The 27841-nt window shown below is 41.1% G+C and overlaps 2 protein-coding genes across 2 annotated transcripts in view; one reads left to right on the forward strand and one right to left on the reverse strand.

The window, feature by feature from the left end:
* def8 (differentially expressed in FDCP 8 homolog) overlaps window positions 1–22569 on the forward strand; it is a 53134-nt gene extending 30565 nt beyond the window's left edge. Inside the window, exons 7-12 of the mRNA XM_084337408.1 lie at window positions 1922–2049; window positions 3522–3635; window positions 5237–5317; window positions 8006–8146; window positions 13365–13474; window positions 19946–22569. Of these exons, the coding sequence (XP_084193534.1) occupies window positions 1922–2049; window positions 3522–3635; window positions 5237–5317; window positions 8006–8146; window positions 13365–13474; window positions 19946–20039 (668 nt within the window). The 3' untranslated portion in view covers window positions 20040–22569. The remainder of the gene's footprint in view (window positions 1–1921; window positions 2050–3521; window positions 3636–5236; window positions 5318–8005; window positions 8147–13364; window positions 13475–19945) is intronic.
* A 644-nt stretch (window positions 22570–23213) lies between these two features.
* On the reverse strand, window positions 23214–23915 carry LOC311247314 (5-hydroxytryptamine receptor 1E-like; the record flags this gene model as incomplete). The annotated part of the gene is given in 6 exon segments (XM_084337671.1): window positions 23214–23333; window positions 23335–23505; window positions 23507–23588; window positions 23590–23627; window positions 23630–23761; window positions 23763–23915. Coding segments are annotated over 6 exon segments (696 nt in total).
* Between the last annotated feature and the right edge of the window lie 3926 nt (window positions 23916–27841).

Here is a 27841-nt window from a genome sequence, read left to right on the forward strand (position 1 = left end):
AGAGATCCTAACAGAAAATATATACATACGAGGGGGAGGAAACTGTACATTAGGAGGGGGTGGGTGGGTGGGTTGGAGGGCGGGTTTGGACATTTGCAGCCTCCCGTAGGTGCTCTTTGAGAGCGGTTTTGAAGGTGGGTAGGGATTCACATTTTTTACGGCTGTGGGTAGGGCGTTCCACATTGATATGGCATAATTGCGAAACGTGTTTAGTCCCTTGTTTGTGCCGAATCTGGGTTGAACATGATTTGTGGAACTCCCTCTGGTGTTGTGGTCGTGGTACTGTATTCACTGACCTTTGGGAAGTATTTATGTACATGGGTACCTTAGTGGTGTGTAGTGTATCTTGTAGACTACTACTATACTACACTATAAGGCCCATTGCAAGTTGCTGTACTCTGTCATCTACTCTAAGCCATCCTAGGTTGTCAAAATTGGCAGGGGTGAGCTGGGTTTTAGGAGTCAGGTCAAGCAGTAGTCTGACCAGTTTTTTTTGTGATGTTTGTAATCTTGTTTTTAGTGCCTTTGAGGTGCTTTGGTACCATGAGGTGCAAGCATAGCCATAGTACCCTTGAATGAGTGCTCCTGTTAGAGTCTTCAGGTTATTCTTGTTTACCAGAGAGGAGATCCGGTACAAGAATCTTGTTCCTTGGTTGACTTTTTTGATTACATTGGATGCTATTTTGTCACGGGAAAGATTTGCCTCTAGGATGCAACCCAGGTATGTCATTTCATCTTTCCTTGTGACAATATTGTCACCCACTGTAACTGAGAAGCCGTCGGTCTTGCCGAGTTTGTTATTTGATCCGAAGAGAATGGACTCTGTTTTACCCAGGTGTAATGATAGTTTGTTATCAGCGAGCCAGGTGCAGATTCTGAGAGGTCCGCGCGTACTCAAAGCGCCAATTTTCTAACCGCGCGGACGTCCATCATTGGACGTCACTCACTTGGTGTCACACAAAAGGCTGCTCGGCGTGTTGGTTGACATCGACCTGCATTAAATGTGACACCGATCTGCATTTTACTCTGAACACTCACTCCGTGCCAAGAGAGAGTAGGGCAGGATCATGGTTCTATGGGTAGTATTGGTCCAGTAAAACTTTGGCAGGTAGATGACGCTAAATTTTGTTTTACTATCGCTAATCGTTATCCATTCCAATTCATATACATTTCGACCATGTCTTTTTTTTCATCATCATGAGAAGTTTGAATAGCTTTTCTAAATGAAGTGTGTAAAATTGCCCGTTTTATTTCGAACCTAGACTCTTTATTTTGACATCGGTGGACGACGCCGTGACAGAACATGTAAATGGCGCGCAAGGATTGTGGGAAATGTAGTAAACTGGCACGATAAATGTAGTAAATTGGTACACGGTGGTACGCTCGACTATGAAACCTCAAACGACTGCGGACATGCCGCTCAGAGTCCGGTCCGCTCACAGTACGCCCAACTATGTGGGAGCCTTGAGTGGATCTACTCCTCTCTGCTTTTTTCAGAGGATTACTGCATTGCTGAGTGAAGTTGATGTTGGTTTGGGACGTTCTGCCCCAATAGATGGGATTTAGCTAGATGGGACAAATTCTTATGTAATACTTTGTCTGAGGAAGAGCACACACCCGAAACGTCACACATGGTGGTACTGCAAATAAATGTTCATGGGAGCATTATCTAGTGTGCAGTCACACTATACTAAATGTTTATATTGTCCAGCACCTAGTATTGTTTAGATTTTTTTTTGTATCTATAATTTTTTACTTTGAATAAATCAATTCAAAGTTTTCCTCCTTGATGGTTTGTGCCCCTTTTTGATAAAACAATATTATTTTATTGTTTTTAAATAGGATATTAACTTTAATATCGGAGACGGTTACATGCTGGATTTTGTACAATGTGTCTGCACTGTGCTGTTCTATCCTGCAGGGGGCATCCCTAGTGAGGCACGGCAGTGTGACTACACAGGCCAGTATTACTGTGGCACCTGCCACTGGAACGACACGGCCATCATCCCTGCCCGCGTCATCCACAATTGGGAGTTTGAATTCCGCAAGGTACTAGTCATGGCCTCAACACCCTTTTCATGCATTAATCAGAAGAATCACAATCAGAAAGGTCTTTATTGCCAAGTAAGCTTGCGCATACAAGGAATTCTTGGTCTTTTGGTGCATCAACATTAACAGACAATTGAAGTAGAATAAAATAAAAAGGAATATATAAACTAAATTATAATAAAAGTACAATAGAATATAATATAGGACAGGGCTGTACAATTGCGCGGGATTGTAGTAGAATATTATACACTAAATTATAATAAAAATACAGTGCAATTGTGCAGCGTTGTGTAAAACAATATGTAGTCCAGGAAAGGTGTGTTAATGTAACACATTGTGAATAGACGTCATGTTTGTATCGTGTCTATGGGGAGAGGAGATGAGAGATGGTGTCAGTCATTAATGAAGTTTCCTGATGATTATCGATATACATTAGCAATTTATTCTCAAAACAAAAGATTCTCAGCTTGCTTATGCAGCTGTCTAAGCAAGCCGGACATCGTGGACTGACGTTAGCGTGGGAGACGGGGCAGTCGTCAGTCTATACTGTTAACAGTGTGTCTCCTGGTCAGGTGTGACGTTAGCGTGGGAGACGGGGCAGTCGTCAGTCTATACTGTTAACAGTGTGTCTCCTGGTCAGGTGTGACGTTAGCGTGGGAGACGGGGCAGTCGTCAGTCTATACTGTTAACAGTGTGTCTCCTGGTCAGGTGTGACGTTAGCGTGGGAGACGGGGCAGTCGTCAGTCTATACTGTTAACAGTGTGTCTCCTGGTCAGGTGTGACGTTAGCGTGGGAGACGGGGCAGTCGTCAGTCTATACTGTTAACAGTGTGTCTCCTGGTCAGGTGTGACGTTAGCGTGGGAGACGGGGCAGTCGTCAGTCTATACTGTTAACAGTGTGTCTCCTGGTCAGGTGTGACGTTAGCGTGGGAGACGGGGCAGTCGTCAGTCTATACTGTTAACAGTGTGTCTCCTGGTCAGGTGTGACGTTAGCGTGGGAGACGGGGCAGTCGTCAGTCTATACTGTTAACAGTGTGTCTCCTGGTCAGGTGTGACGTTAGCGTGGGAGACGGGGCAGTCGTCACCAGTCTATACCAGGGGTTCTCAAACTTTTTTATACCACGACCCCATTTTATTTAGGATTTCTTTTTGCCGACCCCACACTTAATGTATCGTGTAATTTCAGCGTGGAATTAAGGAATATCAAAACAAAAGCACACATTGTTGAACTTGATCATATGTATTAGAAAATGTAATTACAGCACTATGTTATCAATACACATTTATAAAACAAGGCATATTTAGCAAAAATATGTTGCCAGAACATTACAAAAAAAAGTATTAACAAATATTTATGTTTTTAGTTTTTTTTTCTTGCCAATGCGCTGTCACCTACCCACGACCCCACTTTGGGTCGCGACCCGTAGTTTGAGAACCGCTGGTCTATATACTAACAGTGCGTCTCCTGGTCAGGTGTGTCGCTCCTCCGTGCGCTACCTGACCCTGATGATATCCAGACCTGTGCTGAAGCTGAAGGAGATCAACCCACTGCTCTTCAACTTCGTAGAGGAGCTGGTGGAGATCAGGGTGAGCACCTGTCTGTTTCCTAGTCCAGAGAGTATAGGCTACAGTATGTAGTATGTACTATGATGAACTGTACTGTTTGAAATGAGAATCCTTTCAGGGTATGCAGACTACAGTCGCACTGATAATTATGGGGGGGGGGGGATCGATACAGCAATATATTGCGAGAGAGTATAGTGCTGATATATCGATACAGGGAAGTATTGATATACTGTATAAGGGGGGGGGGGGGAAGTGCTTTACAATCCAATTTGACTGCAATAAAAATATTGGAATAATGTGAACTGATTGAAAACGTTAGTATCTTTTTAGATACAAAATAATGAATTAATAATTAAGCTGTGGTCAGTGTGTGTGTTAAAGAGGCACTATGCAATTTGTTGTACATTGTTTCAGGTACAACTGGCCAGTTTGTGATGCACACTAAAGAATCTGATGAGCTTTCATGTCCATTCTGTGAATAAATGCATCATTCCTGCTTTTTACCTTTTTTATTTCTTCTTCAGTTACACAGATGGGATGTATCGTAGATTAACCCTTTCACTACCACACTACAGAAGATTAACCTTTCACTACCACACTACAGAAGATTAACCTTTCACTACCACACTACAGACGGTTAACCGTGTGTCTCCCGTGTGTCTCCCTGAGTTTGATGAAGTTTCTGGACCATAGGTTGTAATCAGAAGTGGAGACCTGCAGAAGGGAGGGGAGGTAGAGGGTTGTTTTACCAAGTATGGTTTTATAGATGACTTGAAGCCAGTGAAGAAGCCTTCTGGTGTGAAGAGATGTCCAGTCCACCAGGTTATACAGGTCACAGTGGTGAAGGGTGCACTAGTGGCAAAACGGATGGCGGAATGATGGAGTATTGTCAAGTTTTCTGAGGGAACACTGGGATGCCATTCTATAGATGGTGTCGCCATAGTCAAATATAGGGAGGATGGTCATCTTGACAAAAGTGTGTTTGGCCGAGCAGGGGGAAAGAAGCTTTGTTACGGTACAGGAAGCTCAGACGAGCTTTGACTTTGGCCTGCAGGTGTTTTATGTGAGTAGAGAAGGAGAGGGATGGGTCTAGCCAGAGGCCAAGGTATTTCTAAGAAGTAACAAACTCCAGCTCGGAGCCGTCGGCACAGGAGATGTTAGGGGTGCTAGCAGTGTCATGCATTAAAATAGGTATAACCTTAAAAACCTATTGAACATTTCCCCTTGTTTGAGCTCGTTCTCATCCCCTTGGCCGTCTCCTGTTTGCTGTCATCATGCTGAAGTTTGAACTGTGCAGAGAGAGAGGAGATACGTTATTCCCTCTGCTTTTCACGATTAGCAAATAGTCTGCGGTGAGAACGCATCACAGACGGCTTTAGGTGGTAATGCAAAAGTAATGTAACGAGTAGTGTAACCAATTACTTACCCCAATGAGTCTTTTGTAAAGTAATTTGTTAGTTTTAAGAGAAGTAATATGTAGTAAATGACATTTTGGGTAAAGAACCCAACTCTGGTGTGTGTCTGTCTGTCTGTCTGTCTGTCTGCGTGCGTGCGTCTGTCTGTGCGTCTGTCTGTGCATGCGTCTGTCTGTGTGTGCGTCTGTCTGTGCCATCCAACCCCAGAAACTGCGTCAAGATATCCTGTTGATGAAGCCCTATTTCATCACCTGTAAGGAGGCCATGGAGGCGCGGCTGCTGCTGCAGGTTAGTACAGTGTCTGCCTGCAGCAGAATGACTTGTCCTGCTGTAACAGTGGCTCCATCTACAGAGACTCTGGTACAGTGTCTGCCTGCAGCAAAATGACTTGTCCTGCTGTAACAGTGGCTCCATCTACAGAGACTCTGGTACAGTGTCTGCCTGCAGCAGAATGACTTGTCCTGCTGTAACAGTGGCTCCATCTACAGCAGGGGTGGGCAATTATTTTCCCCAGGGGGCCGAATGAGCAACTGAAAATATGTTGGGGGGCCGGGCCAAAATTCCAAACTCAATTATGCATAATATACATTTTATTTCTATATAAAAAGCAGTAAATGGCATTGTTTTGACCCCTGGTAAGAGTGTATGTTATTATTTGGCAATTAAAACGTGAGGTTAGCTTTCAAAAATATAATTTATTCAAATAGAATTTATTTCCAAAATGATAAACAAAATGTGAAACATTAATAACAAAGGGCATTTTGAGTTTCATATACTATTGAAACAAGGATTTTCTTAGCTTTCTAAAGACATCACATCATCTTATAGCAAAAATAAACAAGACATGTCACTGAACTGTGTAAAGAAAAGTGTACCAGTTTTGTAGCCTTTTTTACTTTACATGCCTATATTAAACATTTAATGTTTTCAGAACTGTGCAAAAAAAAAAGAAAAAAAATATCAAGTGTCCCATTTCACTTGTTATATTTCCACATTTTAGTGTTCTTCAGTTATTTATTTTTTTCATTCAGTGTGAGAAATCTAGTCTCTGTTGAGCTTTAACAAGTCCATCAAAGTCAGGTTGCATGTCTGAGGTGGAGATGCGAAGCACAGCTGCCAGATGTTCATCAGTGAGAGAGGATCTGTACCTGGACTTGGTAAACATCATGACTGAGAATGTCTGTTCACATGTGTAGGTGGATCCAAAGAGAACCAACATCTTCTGAGCATGTCTCCTAAGCATATATTGTGCGTGTGAACGTTGACATGAAAAGAAAAAAGTAAAAAAAAAAAAAAAATTGAAAAAAGAAATATTTTTTTTATTTCTTTTTTATTTCTTTTTTATTATCATGTAATCTTTCGCGGGCCGGCCCGCGGGCCGTACAATGCCCAGGTCTGATCTACAGAGACTCTTCAGATTCAGTTTTATTTGCCATATGCAACAATATGGAATTATTGCGCCGCTGCATTTGCTCCACAGCATAAAGGAATAATAATAAAAAAATTTAAAGCAGGTATTTATATACAATAAACTGTCATAAGTACAAATTTATATAATAAAAATAAAAATAAGTACACATTCGACAAGATAAAATAATTGCACATTATATTGATGCACGGGGTGCAGTAAAGTGGCTGAGCCTTGTACCAGCATTTGAGTCCAGTAATGAGCGGATTAACTGTTCATCAGGCGTTACTGCCTGTGGGTAGAAACTGTTCTTGTACCGGTTTGCGTTTGTTCGTATGCTGCGGTACCGGTGACCGGATCGCAGGGGGGAGAGAACAGCTGGTGACCTGGGTGGTTGTGGTCCTGGATGATGGAGATGGCTTTGTTCCGACACCTGGACTCATGGATCTCCTCGATGGACGGCAGTGAACACTTGTCCTGCTGTAATAGTAGCTCCATCTACAGACACTCTGGGGTTTCTTATTCCTTCAGTCTGAGGTGCATTCTTTTCTGAGGTGATGAAATCACTGCGCCCAGGCAGCAGTGGTTAGGCAAAAAAATCGGAGTATATATCTGCTTAGAAAACTGTCAATTTTTTTTAATAATTTTTTTCACATGGTAAATACACATGTTTACAGGAACGTTTTGGAGTTGTATTTGGAGTGTATTTTCGTTCCTGTTGGGAACTAGGCTACACTGGCACACCTACTTCCAGTGAATGACGCTAAGCTAGGCTAACGGTGCGGCTGTTCCCTAAGCCTAATGCATGCACAGAGAAGAAAGGGGTATGTATCTGCTTGTCTAACTCCAGGGTAGATGGCAAATAAGCTAATTTCCCAAACAGTTTGCGTGTTCCTTTTAACGCTGGCTGTATCAGCAGCGTCTCAACAGCAGCATGTGGATGTAGACTGACCTTGGATCAGCATAGAAAATGACCCAATCCATTGGGCTATCGTGTTTCAGAAATATGAAGCGGGCATGATCACAACACGGTTCTATCAGTGAATATGAGTCTATATTAGATCAACACATGAGGCCCTGGTTTGTTAGGTTATTTGTGTTATTCATTTTCATTTTTCATTTTCAAACCTTTATTTAAACTCGAAAGCCAACTGGGGTTTCCCTCATTTACATTCATGTCGAGTGTACATACAGAGTTAAGCAAAAAAAAAGGCATATAAAATCATGACAATAAGACAAGTAAGGATAACGATCAATTAAAACACGTACAACTTGATTGACAAAGGTTGGAGATCAAGGTTTTAAACTCTGCAACAGAGGGGAGAATCTCAAGCTTTTCATGACCTCTCTTTGCCTGAGACACTAACCCTGGCACTGGGATCCAGGGCTGAAAAAGAGTCTTAACAACATTCACAGCAGTGCCGACATTAGTACTGTAGGTGGTAATACCCATAGATCCCATAGAGATTGTGTTTTATCAGCTTTGATTAACTGACGATCCAGCGACGAGCTCACGGTACGAGGACATTATGGTAACAAGTCTTCCTCTTGGTTCTGTGCCCTCTCAGCTCCACGACCGTCAGCACTTTGTGGAGAACGACGACATGTACTCACTACAGGACCTGATTGACATCTCCAGCGGCAGACTCAGCTGCTCTCTCACCGAGATCCACACCACGTTTGCTAAGCACATCAAATTAGACTGCGAGGTGAGCTCTGTTCTACACACAGCATCATGTAGACGTTAAAGTGAGATTTCTGAGCGTTTGTAATAAGGACCGAATTGTAGACTCAACCACATGCAAATGACTGTTCGGTAAGAATGTAATTGAATCTTTGCGGCCAGACCGTTGGGCCCGACGAAAGGGAGGACCGTTTACACACAAATTACATTCTTATTGAACAGAATCCCTCTGAGCCTCTCTGATCAGTTAGAAATGGGAGCCTTGCTGTGAAACTTTAGAATGGAATATCTGCACTACTGATACACTGGTCGATGAAACCTGCTCACAGGAGACTGAGTCAGTGTATAATATCCACATTAACACTTTGAGTGCCAGCCACGAGAAACTCGTTAGTTCATGCTAGGGCTGGGCGATATGGCCTAAATATGATATCACGATATTTTCTGACCTTTCGGCGATACACGATACGCATCACGATGTTTTTCTTTTTTTCCCCAAACAATTCATTATGAGGCTTACCAAGACAGTATTTGAGTTTGCAAGCTAACATTAAAGACAAAATAAAATACCCATGCATTTAGCATTTTTATATTATATATTAGATTTAGATTATTGGATTATTAGATTATATATTGCATATATTTAGCAATGAGATATTATATGATTTAGATATGAAATATGATTAATTGAAAATGGGGGACCCTGATGTAAACAAGACGAAAGTCTTTCTCTGGTCTGCATCCTCCAGTCCACTGTTGACTGTTGTTGTATTGAGCTGTACTGTATTGTACCCATGCTGCAATCTGTTAATAACGTTTTCATTCATTCAGACGGCAAACAGAATCATTTTGATTGACAGTTGCGTCTGCCAATTACGTCACACCGCTTGCACCCGCCCTGCTGTTCTTAGCACCAATCGGCAAGCGCATATTAATTTTTTACTTCCGCCATTGGAGAGCTCAATGACAACAACAATGGCAGCGGTAGCTCGCCGCGGCCGACGTTTAGCTTTTAGCTCCGCAGAATGACTAAACGACTGGAGGCATAATGATTTTACTGCAACGGATGTTATAATAAAAGCCTTTCCATACATCTGTCTGATTGAAAACTTTATTAACAGACCGCAGAATGGGCACAACTGAGTCAGCACGGGCTGAGATATGAACGACTAATGCTTGCTATATCTAGGTCGACCTCGGACGTTGCTATGTAAATACGCTGATGTTATTGAAAGTGTAACTATATAACGTTAATGCCACAAAACGAATGCCTTTGTTATCATAAGTAGTAACTTTGATGCAGTAGTGTGTGTGTGGGGCGGCGCTGTTCAAAAGTGTCAACGTGTGGACCAGATTGACGCGACACAATCCTCTTGGGCAAAACATCACGATATCCACGATATGTTTAAAAAGTATCGTTAATGAACTGTACCCGATATTTATATAATATCGTCATATCGCCCAGCCCTAGTTCATGCCATGCGTTGAGTGCCAAGAACAAGAAATCTCGTTATTTAATCGCAATTTTTTTTATTACCGATTTCCATTCATTTTTCATCAATCTAGCCTCACGTTACCAGTGGGGATCTGTCTGAGCTCGAACAGGGAAAATACCGCCCCCTATCGTCTCTCCGGAATCCACATTTTACTTGTCAGGCATGTAACCGGAGACGATCCCATTCATTGCCGAGCCGCAGAACAGCGTGGAATATGTGTTTCCACTACCCAGCGTTGGATCAATAAACGCGATCAATATTTGGAATGGCAATCAGGAATTGGAATAATCTTTTTGGAGAACATCTGATCTGAGGTAAGGAATCTATTTTACCAGTCTTGGGATAATCAGAGTTTTTTTCACATATCTCAGCGTGTCCCATATGTGTGTGTGTGCTGATCAGGAAATAAGATAATCGATTTTTCAGCCCGCTTATCTAGCGTGCATAAGTACACATACTATCGATAATCTAGCGTTTATTTGAAAACTATTCATAAATAGGCAGAAAAATGACAACGTGTTTTGTGTATTCCAGTAAAGCGTGATTCCTGCAGAATAATTTTTTTTTCTGGAAGTAAAAAAAAAACTAGCATTTTTCAAAATGGTATAAAACGGAAATGAACTGATTAAAAAACAATCCGTTTCGACAATGTTGACTGCAAACAAGTCATTGATAAGCGACGGGCGTATTAGACACATAGCCATAATTTAAGATATAGTTTATGCGTTCGCAAATGTGATCGCCCTCCCATTGACTACAGCGCTGGCACTCAAGCGCTATTTCTGGCGCCCCCTGCTGGCACTCAAAGTGTTAAGATGTGTTTTGGAGAAAACAGAAAACAATACTGTAGCTTTAAGTTTTTTTTGTGTTTATCACAGATACTTCAAACACACTGGACTCTTCCCTTTTCTGTGAAAATCAAGATTTTTATTCAAGATTTTGTAAGGCTGAGACCACTTATCGATTTTTTTTGCATGTGTAAAAATGTTTAAAACATCCCCATTTCATGTAAATTCAGTTGAATTGCAACTCTGCACTGTGCGCATTCAATATGCAGTGCACTCCTCCATCACATCCAGATACCACCGACTATAAAATGAGAAGGATCACTGTGGTAGTTTTGAATGGGGAAATCTGTAACACTAAAGATAGCGGCAACAAGTGCTGCAAAATAAACATAAATTTGTTTAAATAAATATTTTTTAAATAAATAAATACTCATATTTTTTATTCTAATAGAAATATCTATATTTATCAATCATTTTGACCCGATTTATCGATTCTTCCAAATGACATATCGTCTCAGCCTTAAGATTTTGTTTACATGTGTTACAACGTCAGTGTCCTTTGCAGCATTCACCAGTCTGTCTCTGGTGCTGTGACGCCATCTATAGGGCAAAGAGATGTCTCTGATCACAGATTTCTACCTCAAATTGATTGGATCATTGCACTCGTGAAAAGATAATACCCATACTGGACACTCCCTTGGCCCACCTCTATGGGGATCTAAGGCCATACTGGACACTCCCTTGGCCCACCTCTATGGGGGTCTAAGGCCATACTGGACACTCCCTTGGCCCACCTCTATGGGGGTCTAAGGCCATACTGGACACTCCCTTGGCCCACCTCTATGGGGGTCTAAGGCCATACTGGACACTCCCTTGGCCCACCTCTATGGGGATCTAAGGCCATACTGGACACTCCCTTGGCCCACCTCTATGGGGATCTAAGGCTCTATGACCCCGGGTTGTCTAACTTGTCTGACATTCCCTCACTCCCCTAAGTACACATGTTAAAACCTGCATGCGCTGACTCCGCTGAGACACGCGTGCGCACCATCATGTGCTGCAAAGGCCAGAGAAAAGCTTCTCATTTAGCTGCAGTAAAACACCAGAGGGGGGTTTACCAATGCTGCAGATGATATACGTCACTGGGGAAGATGAAAAATATCATTAAAAAATAAAGTATTTTACTATCATGCACTCTGCTACTAGGCCTGCCGCGATAAGCAATACATCGATTAATCGGCGCGATAATTAAAATGAATGCAATGATTTTGACGGCCGCGATTAATTGCTATTTGCGTGTTTGTTTTAATGAGGCGGAACCAGTACCTCTTGTCAGTCACTCTCCGTGTGGGGAGGCGGGCCGCTGCCGTTACTAGAGCACAGCACGGGAGCTCCTGTGAGCACATAGCTTAACTACATTTCTCAATAGTGTTGCTCCTTTTAACCAAGTAGCGTTCTTTGTAGTGTAGCTATTTTTAGACCCAAGTAGTTACTCGCTACTGCCCGGAGAAACTGGACTGCTAAATAAAGATTAAAGATCTAGCGTTGATGCTATTCAATATTAGCTAAATAGCTAACAAACGAAATACAATGTATAGCATAGCTGCCTACAACACACAATAACGTTAATACAATTACATGCATCATTGTTTACAATGAACGGGTGGGGCTAGTCAAAGGACTGGACACAGGGACAAGTTAAACATGAATTAATTTATTATAACAGGTAGTTTCGAGTCGTGCGTAGTGCGTACGCACCACAGGGCTATTCTATACGGCTTTGACGCTTCCTCCTCATTGTTGATTGCCTGTAGTAGCTGCATCTAACGTTAGTAGCTAACGTTAAAACTAACCTAAAGTTAGTTGTTCACCAACAATCTCAACATTTGTTTTATCATTAGCTCAAAAACACAGAACCGGACGAGACAAATTGTCCGCTCATACGTTCTGCTAGGATAATAACAACAATACTTCTGCTCCGGACCGGTCAGTGGGTTTCAAAATAAAAGTATAAAACACCGGAAAAGACGTTTATTTTGTACAGCGTTTTCCTCCACGAGTACTCGAGTACATCATGTGATCAATCGATCTGGATTATTTTTGCCCATCCCTAGTTTATCCTGTGCTGAAGTCTCCATTCCAATAGAGATAGTATATATTTTGGTGTTTATTTGATTATTGTTTCACTGCCTTTTTATTTATTACGTTTCCACAGTTTTTTCCTCATACTTTATTAACATTTTGTACATGGTACCGCAAGGTACATTAATAATACATGTACATGTTAAAAGGATGACACAAGAAGCCAGACAGAGGGCTTGTTTCCAGTTTCAGTTTGTTTTATAATAAACAATCAAACTGAGAATTTTTTTATTTAGGATATTTAAAATGTCTTCCAATGTTAAATAAAGGTTTATTGCACTTTGAAACGGTTTCCTTGCATTATTATGCTATTATTATATTAGTAAAAAAAAATAAAAGGTTAATTGCAAACTTTTGGGAAATACATTTCTCAACAAAAAAAATTCTCTCAAAATCGCAATAATATCGCTTATCGCAATAATTTATGGGACAATTAATCGCCCAGCAAAATGTGTTATCGTGACAGGCCTATCTGCTACTAAGGAATATATTACTACCTACCTACCTGCTATGCTAATATGTCTTTATTACTATGCACTCAAGACTGTTAGTAGCACTCAAGTTCAACACTGTTTGACGAACTATGTTACTTAGCTGGTAATGGCTGCCAGAGTTGTATCCTTCCTGCTGACCTGTTGTACAGAACTTGTAAGTCGCTCTGGATAAAAGTGTCAGCTAAGTGACTAAATGTTCAATTGTCACATCTAAGCTCCTTATCCCTCCTACACTGTAAAAAAAATGTATTCTATTTTTTTTATTTTTTTTAAGCAGTCCTGGTGTATTTGTCAACCTTTTCATCTTGTGTGTGTGTGTGTAGCGGTGTCAAGCCAAAGGCTTTGTGTGTGAGCTGTGTAAGGAGGGAGACATCCTGTTCCCGTTCGACAGTCACACGTCTGTGTGCCACGACTGCTCTGCTGTTTTCCACAGGTTAGTCCCCCGGCTGCTCGCACCACGTCAGTCAATTAGAATGTTCTGTAAAGTCACTCACAACTGTAATTGTTCTATAATGTACCTGTATACAGTATACTCTTTTTTAGACTCTTTTTGTATCACAAACAGTACTGTATTTGTAAATCTGGTATGTCATAAATGTCTAGATGTAGCAGTACTGTCTATCTATATGTCATGTATGTCATATATGTTATGATGCATTGAAAATGGGGGACCCTGATGTAAACAAGACGAAAGTCTTTCTCTGGTCTGCATCCCCTTAACAATTGTGTGTATTGAGCTGTACTGTATTGTACCCATTCTGCAATCTGTTAATAAAAATGTTCAATCAATCAATCAATCAATCAACCTTAGAACGGGGGAAGAGGCGGAGTCTATGAGAAAGACCTATGGCTCTGACGGCACTAAAGATCTAAATTACTGCTGTGCTGAAAGCACTTAGTTTTTTACCCTTCTCTTATCAAACGTATTGTGTAAACATCTAAAATACTGGGTTGATATGTCTATGTGTTATGTGTATCTGCCAATTTCATGATTTTATTTAAAGTATATGTCTAGTGACAATCAAACCATAAACAAAGAGGCCTATTAAGATGTTAGATCCTAATATGAAAAGCTATGTGATTTAATGTTCTATGCCTTATCTTGACTTTATCTATTTTGCTGCTGTCTATTTTATGCTCATTTTATGCTTATTTTATGCCTAATTCTATGTAAAATGTTATAATAATAATAATAATAATAATAATAATAATAATAATAATAATAATAATAATAATAATAATAATAATAATAATAATAATAATAATAATAATAATAATAATAATTTATTGTATTTATATAGCGCTTCTCAATGACCCGGAGTCGCTGACAGTAGTTATAGGAACATAGTAAAAACAAAGAAACGAAAAAAGAACATGAGACCATGGGGGAAACAGGGGAAAGCAGCATGAGATAACACAAAAAGACAGAGCGACAGGAACAGACATCAATCAGGTTGGAGGGGGGGGGGGGGGGGGGTTATGGGTGGTGGGGGGTTGAAGGCAAGGGAGAACAGGTGGGTTTTGAGGCGAGCTTTGAAGGTGGAGAGTGTACGGGAGTCTGATGGACTGAGGGAGGGAGTTCCAGAGTCGGGGTGCAGTGCGAGAGAAGGCCCGATCACCAACGTTTTTGAGTTTGGATGTCGGAACAGTCAGGGTTATGTGAGTGAGTTATGTCTGCAGTACACTTTATGCATTGCTCTTGATCTGCCAATCTTTTTCAAATTTGTACTGCTGTGAAGCACTTTGAGCTGCAATTCTTGTATGAAAGGTGCTATACAAATAAAGTTTATTATTATTATTAACAATAATAATTTCTTCATTCTTTTAGGACCCATAAGCAACAACTTATGACATATTGGAATAATCTAGAACATCGAAGCATTCTTTGATATATGGAGCATTCTGGAATATCAGCAATACGTGGTCATTCATTCTACCAGAAGCCCCTCGGGGGAATAATCAACAGCTATCTAGATGCAAAACCACAGAGCCATCATAGCCGGCCGGCTGAAAGATCACTCTACACAACGATCATCGCCCACCCCGGTCGGGGGAAATGCTGCATATACGTATTTAAAAATTGTTTTTTTATTAATGGGAAATAATTTCACTACTTCTCCAATTAATACTTTAGATGTTTAAGCATAGCAATGCTCTTTTAAGATCTAAGTTAATGTTCTCTTCCTTTTACTTGTTTTTTTTTTTTTTTTTTTTTTTTTTTTTTTTTTCTTCTTTTTCATCCGCTCTCTCTGATTTATTGAGGCTCTCTCTTCAGTTCAATACCTTCATATTATTCATGGGTTACTATAAATTACTATAAATTACAAGTTCATATAAAATGTAAGTGATTAAGGCATGACAATTGAAGCTTATTTTTGGTCTTTATTTTTAGTTTATCTCATTTAAATTTTTATTTATTTATTTTTTACGGGTAAGTGGCCAAGCCACAGTCGACATTCTACTTATGGTAGAATTTAGAGTGTTAGATCCTATGGTATACATAGGAATGTTAAGGATAATTGGATCATTCTGGGATATCCGGTGGTGCAAGGGAGAGAGTCATACGCAAAGGTTGTGTTCATGGAACACAATCTTGTACGACTCTCGGTGGGAGGGAAGGGTAGGGGATTTTTATTTGTATATATGTATGTTTTTAAGCTCGGCTCTCAACGGGACCTCACTAGTGGGATGTATATCTAGTATTGCCTCGCACTCTGGAAGCATTACCAAAAATTACAATGCAACATGTATAGACTATGGCTAGTTTGAATATAATGATATGGAACACCGGGGGAATAAATAACCAACTTAAACGCAAAAGCGTGCTCACACTGATGAAAAAAGAACATGTGGACATTGCTCTGCTAAGCGAAACACACATTCTAGGGAAAGACATAGGTAAATTAGCGGACAACATATACCATAATATCAGTCACTCCTCTATTGGTACGAGAACTCGGGGTGTAGCAATAGTCGTTAAACGTAAGTTGAATATTGTACTAAAGGGAGTATGGTCTGATGTAGAAGGTCGGATAACTATAGCTAAGATTGAACATAAGAACAGGAAAATAGCGTTGATAGCGGTATACGCCCCAAATTTGTACGAAGAAGATTTCTTCACTACACTAACCAATGCAATGTTAGACATTCCCGATTACTCATTTATAATAGGAGCGGATTTTAATGCCATCTGGAACCCAAGGATAGACAAATCTTACCTCGCCTTTTCCAGCGAACAAAAGAATTCATCAAAGGCATTAAAGGATTGGTCAAAGATTACAGGTGTAAAGGACTTATGGCGGTTACTTAACCCCACGACCCGAAAGTACTCTTGTCGATCTGCGAGACATAAGACACTATCCAGAATAGATTATGTCTTTGCATCACAGAGACTATTTGATAATTATGAAGTGGAAATGATACCCAACGCACTATCAGATCACTGTTATTTACTCCTTAAAGGTACATTTGGTATACTATCCTCCCGAGCCCCAAGATGGCGATTTAACTCGTTGCTGCTTAACAACAAGGAATTCATTACACAACTCAAAGAAGCTCTTATAGTATTCCAACGGGAGAATGCAAACTCGGTGCAAGACCCCAGAATAATATGGATGTCGGTAAAGGGAATGATCAAAGACTTCACGGATAGCTTTTCCTCCAAAATGCGCAAGAATCAAAACACAAAACTGGATGAGCTGGAAACGCTTTACTCAACGTTATTTAATTCTCTGAAATACAACAACTCAACTCGACTAGAAAATCAAGTTAACGTACTAAAAATAGAGATCAATGACATATACAGACAACAATCGGAAATACAAATACGCAGCACAAGACAACAGCAGTACTCTCATGGTTCCAAACCCAGCCACCTATTAGCCATGCGATTAAGAATTAATGCAACATTTGCAGATATAACTACCATTAGAGCACAACAAGTACTTGTAACAGATCCGGTAAAAATAAACGATACATTCAAAGTATTCTACTCCGATTTATATAAATCAGAAATGACCTTCGATCAAAACAAAATGGACACATTTCTTAATCAAATTATTCTCCCTAAACTTTCAGAGGATGACGCTAAACAGTTAGAAATACCGATCACACTAGAGGAACTCAAGATGGCCATAACCGCAATGAAAAGTGGTAAGGCTCCAGGAAGAGACGGTTTCCCATCAGAAATGTACCTTTCTTGTTGGGACATAATTGGCCCCTTATTACTAAATATGATCTTATACTCAGTCAAGGAGGGGAACTTCCATAAAACCGACAATATTGCACTCATAACAGTCCTCCTTAAAAAAGACAAAGACCCCAACGAGTGCGGTAGTTATAGACCTGTAAGCCTCCTCGGAACAGATATCAAACTGTACTCTAAGGTATTAGCCATCAGATTACAAAAGCATATGACGTCTTTAGTTCACCCGGACCAAACTGGCTTCATAGGAGGCCGCCTGATCACTGAGAACATAAGACGTATACTGCACGTACTTGATGCCGACAAAGAGGACACCATACCTAAGGCGATACTGTCCCTGGATGCTATGAAGGCCTTTGACAGGCTGGAATGGTCGTATCTGTGGGCAGTGCTAGAAAGGATGGGGTTAGGAAAAGGATTCATCGATATGATTAAAGTATTATACAAAGACCCATCGGCCATGATTATAACAGGCACAATCATCTCTGAAATATTTCCGGTATCACGCTCTGCCAGACAGGGTTGTCCTCTTAGTCCCGGTCTGTTCAATCTATCATTAGAGCCGTTAGCACAATATATAAGACAATCCCAATCCATAGAACCTATCGTAATCAAGGGCACACAACAAAAAATTTGTTTATATGCGGACGATGTAATATTGTTCATGAAAAACCCCAACACCACATTGCCTCATCTGCTCAAGTTGATTGAGGACTTTGGTGATTTATCGGGATTTAAGATAAATTGGCCGAAGTCGGCTTTCCTTCCACTTAACACCCCTGCAAAAAAAGATACAACCCTCCCAGGACAGATACCGATGGTAAAACATTTCAGATGCTTGGGAGTGGAAATATTCCCTACCATAAGACAAACGGTGAAGCACAACTACACAAAAATCCAAAACAAAATCAAAGACGACCTTGATAGATGGGCAAAACTTAAGAACACAGTACAAGCACGGATATCAATAGTTAAGATGGATGTACTACCTAAAATCAACTTCTTCTGTTCAATGCTACCGTTACCCCCTCCAGAGGGTTACTGGAAAAGATTACACTCCTCCACATACAAATTTATTTGGAATAACAAACCACCACGTATAAAAAGATCCACCGCACAGAGAAATAAAGCAGATGGTGGCATGGCATTTCCAGATTTTTTCCTATATTTTAAGGCGTACTCATTAAGTCCATTGACAACATGGTTTGACTCCCAAGCATTAGCATCTTGGAGGAAAATAGAAGAAAACATAGTAGCCCCACATAGACTGAAGGACATAGCATACACAAAACTACCAATCAAGCACTGTGAACGAAAATTTGGCCCCATAATTACTCATGCGATCCGGATATGGCGTGAATCACAAAAAAAAAAATCCTAACCCACAAGAATGGCACAACCATACTCCCTTATTCAATAACAATGCTCTCTTAATTGGAAAACGACCTATAAGATTCCCTATATGGGAAGAGCAAGGCATACACTCATTAGGGGATATTTTTAACAAACAGGGTTTTTGTAGTGATAAAGAAATACGCAAAGAATTTAATCTCACCAAGTCCACATGGCTTTTTCACAAACAGTTAGAGCTATGTTTGAAGTCTCACGGTGTTCCATTAGACAGACCAATTGAACACCACAGATACCACAAATTCTTCTACTCAAGAGAGACATCGAGAGGTTTTGTTTCAGAATTTTATCATCAATTACTAACGTCCTCGTATGAAACCCTCCAACTTGACTCTGTCTGGAGGAGGGATATACCAGACCTGGAAAATGACTTTGATTGGCAAGGAGCCTGGGCAAATGTCCGACTTACATCAAGGAACCCGGATCATCAACAAATCAATCTTAACTATATTCACAGGACATACTTGACTCCTATAAGACTGTGCCGAATGGGGCTCAAACAAGATTCCAAATGCACCCAATGTACAAATGGGGACGAAGGGACATTTATGCACATGTATTGGGACTGCTCACCAGTTAAGGCATTCTGGAAAGATGTGACCCAACAAATATCAAAACTCGTATCTTGGAATATACCTGTACACCCCTCGGTATTGCTGTTGAATGATGTTTTTGAGTTTGCAGTGAATCCACAGCTAAAGAGATTGGTTTTATCGGGTATCACAGTAGCCAAAAAGCTGATCGCATCACGCTGGTTTCAACCGGAAAAAATGTGCCGTAAAGTTTGGTTTCTTACATATCTCGATGTAATTTACCATGAAATATCTACAGCAAGAATTCTGGGTCTCAATGAATCCAAAATGTCAATGTGGTTAGAAGTGGTGGAGAGAATAAAAGCTAGCTTATAATGGTAGTGTCTGGTTAGGTGCGAGGGATAGTGGAGGTACTTCTCAAGGTGGGGTCCGGGAGGGGGGGGTTCGAGCTGAGCATATGTATGTAGGGTTTTTTTTTTTTAGATAACAGGTATTATGGGTATATCTTATATAAAACAACTAACCAAAAGGTGATCCCATTGGATGTGCCCTGACAATTAATGCTTGTATATCTTATCGTGTGTTGTCATGTTTGTTTATATGTTTGTTTTAAAAAAGAATAAAAAAATAAAATACAAAAAAAAAGCAACAACTTACCCTGAGTGGATTGTTATTATAGTGGCAATAATCCACAGAAATGATTGATGACTTGTCACGTTTCTTTTGTTAAGTAATTGACCAATGTGTTTCCTCTCAGGGACTGTTACTATGACAACTCCACAACTTGCCCACGATGTGCCAGGATGACGGAACGCAAGCAGGACGAGCCGTCTGATATGAACGAGGTGTAACTCCGGACGGGGCGCTTCCTGACGTCACTGTGACTAGTGGACATTGCACTTTGCCTAATTTTCAATACGACTCTCGTCACGTCATTCTGATACAGATGTTCTGATTAGTATTTCTCTCTGTGTTGTTTCGTGAGGATGTTAAACATGACTTCATTCCAGTTCAGTGCACTACACAGTTGATAGCAGGGTACCTAGAGGCTCATTTACAATTTATTTTTACTCCGAGACTGGCTGAGGTGTCTGGATTTTATAGATAATTATAAAGGACCAGTAAGGAGAAACCAATATACCAGTAGGTCATATTGCATGCAATAGTTGTGTTATTAAAAACATCAATATTTTGTTAACTTTATACTTTTAAAACAAGTTCATCGTAGGTAATTGGTTTTAAAGATCCCATGAATTCTTTTTACCTCATTTTATTTGTTTTTGTTTCTGCGATGTAGCGAACCATGTGGTCTTCTTAGGTCCAGAATGTCAGGATTAGCTTCACAGCAGCTTCAAACCATGTTGTCTCCACTCTTAGAAACTCATTGTGAAGTTTAGATGAACTTCATCCTGGAACATTTTACTTGACATCTGTTGGCAGGCTGGAGGATCTGTACCGATGGTTAACTTCTTAGGTAAAGCAGAATTCTCCCATCTTAGGTAATATGCAGAATTCTATCATCTTAGGTAATATGCAGAATTCAATCGGATCATCTTTACTAAGGCTGATTTATGGTACGACGTTTGACACGTTTGACAACTGTCGCTTAAGAGAGATTATAGATTTTTCTTTCAATGTCTCGCACCTCAATTTCTTTATGTTTTCTATCTTGTCGTATATTTTTGCACAGTGTGATTGGATGAAATGGCAAGCTAGCCACGGATATACCTGTGGTTTCACTTTGGTTTTGGGCGTAGCTAACATTTGTATACATGGAGGGGACAGAGGAAAGATTGGCTGAGAAAATAAATGCAGGCAGTGGGGAACTTGGCAACTTTTGTTACCATAGAGAGACTTAAAACCTTGACTAAAGCACAAATTATGAATGTCAGAAGTCGAGCACTGTAGCATAAATCAGCCTTTAGCCTGCTAGTGATTAAATACATGTGCACTGCTCCTAGTAGCCTATGACAAGTATGGTGATAGAACTCTGTCTTGACAGTATTGGCATCACTGCTGCTTCATGGTGTATTTACATGGTTTGTCATTTGCCAGCACTGTCACCAATATATGAAACCCCAGCCTTCCAACTTGTCTGATTTCCATTTTTATGGGATCTTGGAACAAAACTGCCGCTCACCTTAAGGCCTTAAAGCAATACTTAATTTTAGCGGGACACACCCCAGTAGGAAGTCATGAATAATCAGCCACTGAAGTTGTGATGTCACTCATTCACTAATTTTGAAAATCTGGTTTAGAAATGTTTTTAAAAAGTCATAGGCCTAACACACATGCAAACAAGGAAATATATTTTTTTTTCTGCACTGTAATTTTCAACAACTATTTTTTTCTGTTTACACAGAAATGCAGACTTAACTGATTATACTATCAAGGAAAATGTTAGAAAATTAGACCAGAGGGATATTGCTTTAACTCTCATTAAGCTCCTGTATTTTGAAACTGGGGTAGAGCATTTATGTTGGGGAGAAACACATGAAGGAGATCTATGAAAACCTACATTTAAAGAAGTTAATTGTAGTTCTGTGTGTAGCAAATGTACAAGTATAAACAATGTGAAGATGCACTTGTGAAAAATATAGTCCCATTTACATACAGTACACATGATGGAGGTTAGCTATAACTGTTTATCTACAGGATGTTTTGTGAAGAGTCCCAGGCTTGGTACACACTTGCAAGCGATGGCTTTTGATTTGGAAACATAGTGGCGGCATTGGTATTTGATACTTTGGAGTGATTGTACACGTTCACAAGGTACGGAAACCATGCAAGTCTGTTCATTGGAAAGTTCTCAATACTGCCTCTGGCAATTCAGTGATGCCAAAGTTGTCGATGAGAGGGGCATGAACTGAGATGAACTCATGCCACTCGAGTTGAAAGCTTCACACACTATTCCTAAAATGCAGCATAATAATGGCCAAATTTTGTAAACCCGCTAGAAACCAAAACTTAAGAAATCAAATCCACGTCCTCGGTGGTTCAAAGTAAAAGGTTTTCGCAACCCCTTGAAAATGTGGATTTAAAGGTTTTTAAGGAACTTGAGACCATTTTCAAATCATTGCAAGTGTGTATGAGGCATGAACACACTTAACATTGTATGTGTATGGTTGCTGCTTGCCTCAAAATGCAGCACTGTTTCTGTTTATTTTTCCTCAGAATTCTTTTACTTTTATTGATACCTCCGGGTACAGTAAACGCTGACTTGAAATTATTTGTTTTAAAATAATGCGATTTTGGCTGTGTTATCTTTCAGCATGATTCAATGAGTATTTGTTTTCTTCTGAATAACAATCATGACAGTTGGCGTTGGTGAAAAGCCATAGCCTATAATTATGTAGAATCATATGGTGTCATGCATGAATAAACTAATATACATAACATTGTACTGCTGTGCTCATTCGTCATCATTGATCCAGTGTGTTAGTGTGCCAAGATATTGATTGGTGTCTATATGCATAATGAACAGCAGATCTATGGCTGGCAGATGTAGAAACTAAAGCCACCATAAAACATTCCAAATTTTTATTCCCATCATCGCAGACGGTTCAATTAATGGGAACTAACACATTATTCCACAAAGCTAGAATACAGAGAATCAAGATTTCTCTTCTAACATCACCAGGTCTGGAGCTCAATTGTGACCATTTGTTGGTAGTCTTGTCTTTCTGGACTCATGGAATGCCTTGAGATTTACACAACATTTTGATGTAGTGCTAGCAGCCTACCAACCACAACGTGTGCCCCATAGTCACTGTGTTCACAAGGTTGATCACTCATTCATTGTCAGGGGAGCATCACCAGGATTTGTCTCTTTAAGAACTCACATACCTCTAAAGAGCTCCTTTAAAAAGAAAGGCAGCCAGCAAATGATAAAAAAAATAACCAAGGATAAGACCAAGAATCCTCGCTGCCTTCCTCTTATGTATGGTACAAATCTGATTCCTATATCATCAGGCTCTGCTATCTCTGTTTCAAACGATGAATTACGGATGGTAACGTTGAGCTTATCAAAAGCAAGAGTGGGAGTCGAGGCAGTTAAGTCTGACACACAATGTTGTGCAATTGTTAACAGAGTTCTGACTATCCATACTGCGGCTATTGAGGTACAGAGAAGAGCTGCGTTTTCTGGTAAAGTGTCTTCGCCGCGCTGTAAATCCTATAGTATAAGATAAGGATGAGGATCATAGGGATATAGAAGGCCCCAAAAGTAGAATATATAGTGTAGCCCAGGTGGTCGTGCTCTATGATGCACTGGTCTCCGTTTCGGGCCTGTCTGTGTCTCCAGAATAAGGGAGGCAGGTAGGGATATGAAAATGGAGATGATCCAGATGGCTCCGACCATGGCGGCGGTGCGGCGGGCCGACCTCTTGCCGGCGTACTTACTCAATGGCGTTGGTGATGGCCCAGTAGCGGTCCAGAGCTACAGTATGACGCACAGGTGCAGGATGGAGCACGCGCAGCAGGTCATGTCGACGCTCAGCCAAACCTCGCACACCACGAGGCCCAAAGGCCACGTCTCCATGGTCATGTAGAGGATAGTGATTGGCATTACCAGGCAGGGCGGCCACCAGGAAGTCTGTGACAGCCAGAGAGCAGATGAGGTAGTTGGCGGGCAAGTGGAGCTTCTTGGTAGTGCAGATGGCGGCGATGGCGGCCGCGTTGATCAGCGCGGTGAGGAGGGTGAGAAGCACAACGACCACTAGAACCATCCTGTCTGTCAACTTTATCACCTGGAGCAAATTTACACCATGCTCCAAAAATAAAAAATCTGGCGAGCGATCTGGCGCGGGGAGCGGGGAGCGAGCGGAGAGCGACTTGGGGGCGGGGTCAACATGAGCGATTAGCGGAGCGGACCAAGCTTTAAAGAGCGAAGAGCGGATTTCTCGCCCGCGCCGATCCGCTCACGTGGCCTGATCCAGACCCATTACTTAGGGGTGAATTCACCTCTTGGTATAGTGGTCTGTGATGCCGCCCGCGACGCGGGAGACCGGGGTTCAACTCCCACTCGGGGCAATCCCTTAACAGGGGTCGAATCTGAAACACAGCGCAGAGCAATACGAGACCAGCTACACAATGATGCAGTTTAATCGTTGGCACAGCGGGAGGAGGAGGATGGAGCTTGTTAGTAGAGACAAGACAAAGGCAGTAACTCTCTCTAGTCTAAACTATGACATCAGCCTGTACACAGAAAGAATCCTATAAAAGTTCCAATGTGTACCACTAGAGGGAGTAACAAACTGTGATCAAATTGGTCACATGGGCACAGAGCGACAGGAGGAGTTGTTTGTCTTTCACACCATGTAGCACAGTGTGTAAAATGCAGGCATTTAAACAAGACGAAAGTCTTTTCCTGATCTTCATCCTCTTAGCAGTTGTTTGTATCAAGCTGTACTACTGTGTTGTACCCATTCTGCAATCTGTTAATAACGTTTTCAATTGATTGATTGATTGAAAACTTTATTAACAGATTGCAGAATGGGTACAATACAGTACAGCTCAATACACACAATTGTTAAGGGGATGCAGACCAGAGAAAGACTTTCGTCTTGTTTACATCAGGGTCCCCCATTTTCAATTCATCAGGACATATATGACATACATGACATACAGATAGTCAGTACTGCTACATCTATACATTTATGACATACCAGATTTGCAAATACAGTACTGTTTGTGATACAGAAGGAGTCAGGAAAAGGGAGTATATACATTTGACGTAGAAACTGTACATTGGAGGAGGTTGGGTGGGGGGGGGTTGGGTACACTGGGATATTGACAACCATACTGGGTAATCTACATTGGAGGTGGTTGGGGGGGGGGCACACTGTATATACAAGCAAAACTGTACATTGAGGGGGGGGGGGACACTGTACAAACAAACAAAATTGTACATTGGACTATTGACAAAACCATACTAGGTAAATTACTGTACATTGGAGGGGGTTGGGTTAGGATATTTACAGGGGCCAGTGTTGAATTGCAGTCTCCCGTAGGTGTCCCTTGAGAGAGGTTTTGAAAGTGGGTAGTGATCCACATTCCTTTACAGCTTTGGATAGGGCGTTCCACATTGATGTGGCATAATTGCGAAACGTGTTTAGTCCCTTATTTGAGCCGAATCTGGGTTTAACATGATTTGTGGAGCTCCCTCTGGTGTTGTGATCGTGGTATTCACTGACCTTTGGGAAGTATTTTGACATGTACATGGGTACCTTGGTCGTGTAGTGTATCTTGTAGACCAGGCCCATTGCAAGTTGCTGTACTCTGTCGTCTACTCTAAGCCATCCTAGGTTGTCAAAGTGGGCAGGGGTGAGGTGGGTTCTAGGAGTAAGGTCAAGCAGTAGTCTGACCAGTTTGTTTTGAGATGTTTGTAATTTTGTTTTTAGCGCCTTTGAGGTGCTTTGGTACCATGAGGTGCAAGCATAGTCGTAGTACCCCTGAATGAGTGCTCCTGCCAGAGTCTTCAGGGTATTCTTGTTTACCAGAGAGGAGATCCGGTACAAGAATCGAGTTCGTTGGTTGACTTTTTTTATTACATTGGATGCCATTTTGTCACAGGAGAGATTAGCCTCTAGGATGGAACCCAGGTAGGTAATTTCATCTTTTCTTGTGACAATATTGTCACCCACTGTAACTGAGAAGTCGTCGGTCTTGCTGAGTTTGTTATTTGAACCGAAGAGAATGGACTCTGTTTTGCCCATGTGTAATGATAGTTTGTTATCAGCGAGCCATATGCAGATTCTGCCTAGTTCCGAGCTGAGGGTTTTTTCAACCTGTAACTTGTTCTTGTCAGAGACCAGCAGGGCTGAGTCGTCCGCAAACAGGAACAAGTTGCAGTCACAAGCTGACGACATGTCATTTGCATAAATTAGGAACAGTAGCGGTCCTAGTATGCTTCCTTGTGGAACACCACAGCTCACTGTGAGGGGGGGGGATAGGGTACCGTTTACCTCCACCATCTGTTCCCTCCCCTCAAGGTAGGATTGCATCCAGCTCACTGATAGACTATCAAAACCAATTGCTTTTAGCTTGTCAATCAGAATGGAGTGATTGACCGTGTCAAAGGCCTTTTGTAGGTCCAGCATGACCATGCCGCAGTATTTGCCTGCGTCCACCTCTTGTTTGATGTGGTCATTCAAATAGAGAAGGCATGTGTCAGTGGAGTGGGATGTTCTGAAGCCAGATTGGAATTCGTAGATTAGATTTTTTTCCGCTAGGTACTTTTCGACCTGTTCGTAGACTATTTTTTCCATGACTTTCGAGATGGAGGTGAGAATAGAAACAGGGCGGTAGTTGCCTGGGTCTAATTTGCTGCCCTTTTTGTGCAGAGGGGTCACCCTCGCAATTTTGAAGTCCTTGGGGACGTGTCCCTGTTTTATGGAGAGGTTTATTATGTGTGTGATGATTGGGGTGATGGCGGCTGCTGAGTCTCTGAGGAATTTGGAAGGGATGTTGTCGTGGCCAGTGGCCTTGTTAGGTTGGAGGGCGCTCAGTTTATTGAGTACCTCATCTGTTGTTACCATTTCCAGCTTGAAGTCGTCCTTGTGGACCCCTAGGTTTTTGTAGTAAGCTACTATGTGTTCTACCCCATAAAGCCCTGAGTGGGAGGGTAGTTTGTTTACCAGTGTTGTGGCTATGTTTGTGAAGAAAATGTTTAAGTAATTGGCTACATCCAGCTTGTCTGTGATGAGCGTGTTGTCCGTTTTTATGTTTATGTTTGAGAATCTGGTTTTAAGTTTTTTACTGCATCCTAGTTGATTATTGAGTATCAAGTATCAAGTATCAAGTTTTCAAGTTTCTTTAATAGTTGTCATACAGAAGTACAGAATACTTTCATACAAATGCTTCTTACTGTTACGCTCCAGAGACTGTGCTAGACAAGATAGTATCAAATAACATAGTATAGCATGTAATTTAGAAGAAGAAAATGAGGTCACAGTGTTCGGTATAGACATATGTACAATGTTCTGAGTTACCATATAATATACAATACTATGCAGTGTACTAATGTACAGTACTATATAGTGCAAAGCAGAAATGGGATGAGGTACAATTTAGGTACAATTTACAGTAAGGTGTACGAGTTGTAGTGCAATCCTTCATCAATAAATATAAAGTGTGGGGAGTGGGTGCTACAGTGTGTTTGTTTAAAGTGGGTGTGTGCTATAAAGTGTGTGGAGTGGGTGCTACAGTGTGTTTGTTTAATCAATCATCAATTACATTTAAAAGTTGGTGCAAGGAGCCACGGCTGACTGTTGAAAGAGGCAGAAGAGAACAGCTCGTTGCACTGGACTGGGTAGAGATGGCACATTGAGGTGGCAGGCAGCTGTCACTGACAGACCATCTCAGTGGCAGCTGTCGCCACGAACATGGATGAATGCTGCCCCTTATAGGGTCTATTGACACAGACATGAGCTAAATCAATCAATTGATTGATTGATTGATTGATTGAAAACTTTATTAACAGATTGCAGAATGGGTACAATACAGTACAGCTCAATACACACAATTGTTAAGGGGATGCAGACCAGAGAAAGACTTTCGTCTTGTTTACATCAGGGTCCCCCATTTTCAATTCATCAGGACATATATGACATACACGACATACAGATAGACAGTACTGCTACATCTATACATT

The sequence above is a fragment of the Notolepis coatsorum genome (assembly GCF_963971535.1).
Source record: "Notolepis coatsorum genome assembly, chromosome: 20".
Classification (NCBI taxonomy): Eukaryota; Metazoa; Chordata; class Actinopteri; order Aulopiformes; family Paralepididae; genus Notolepis; species Notolepis coatsorum.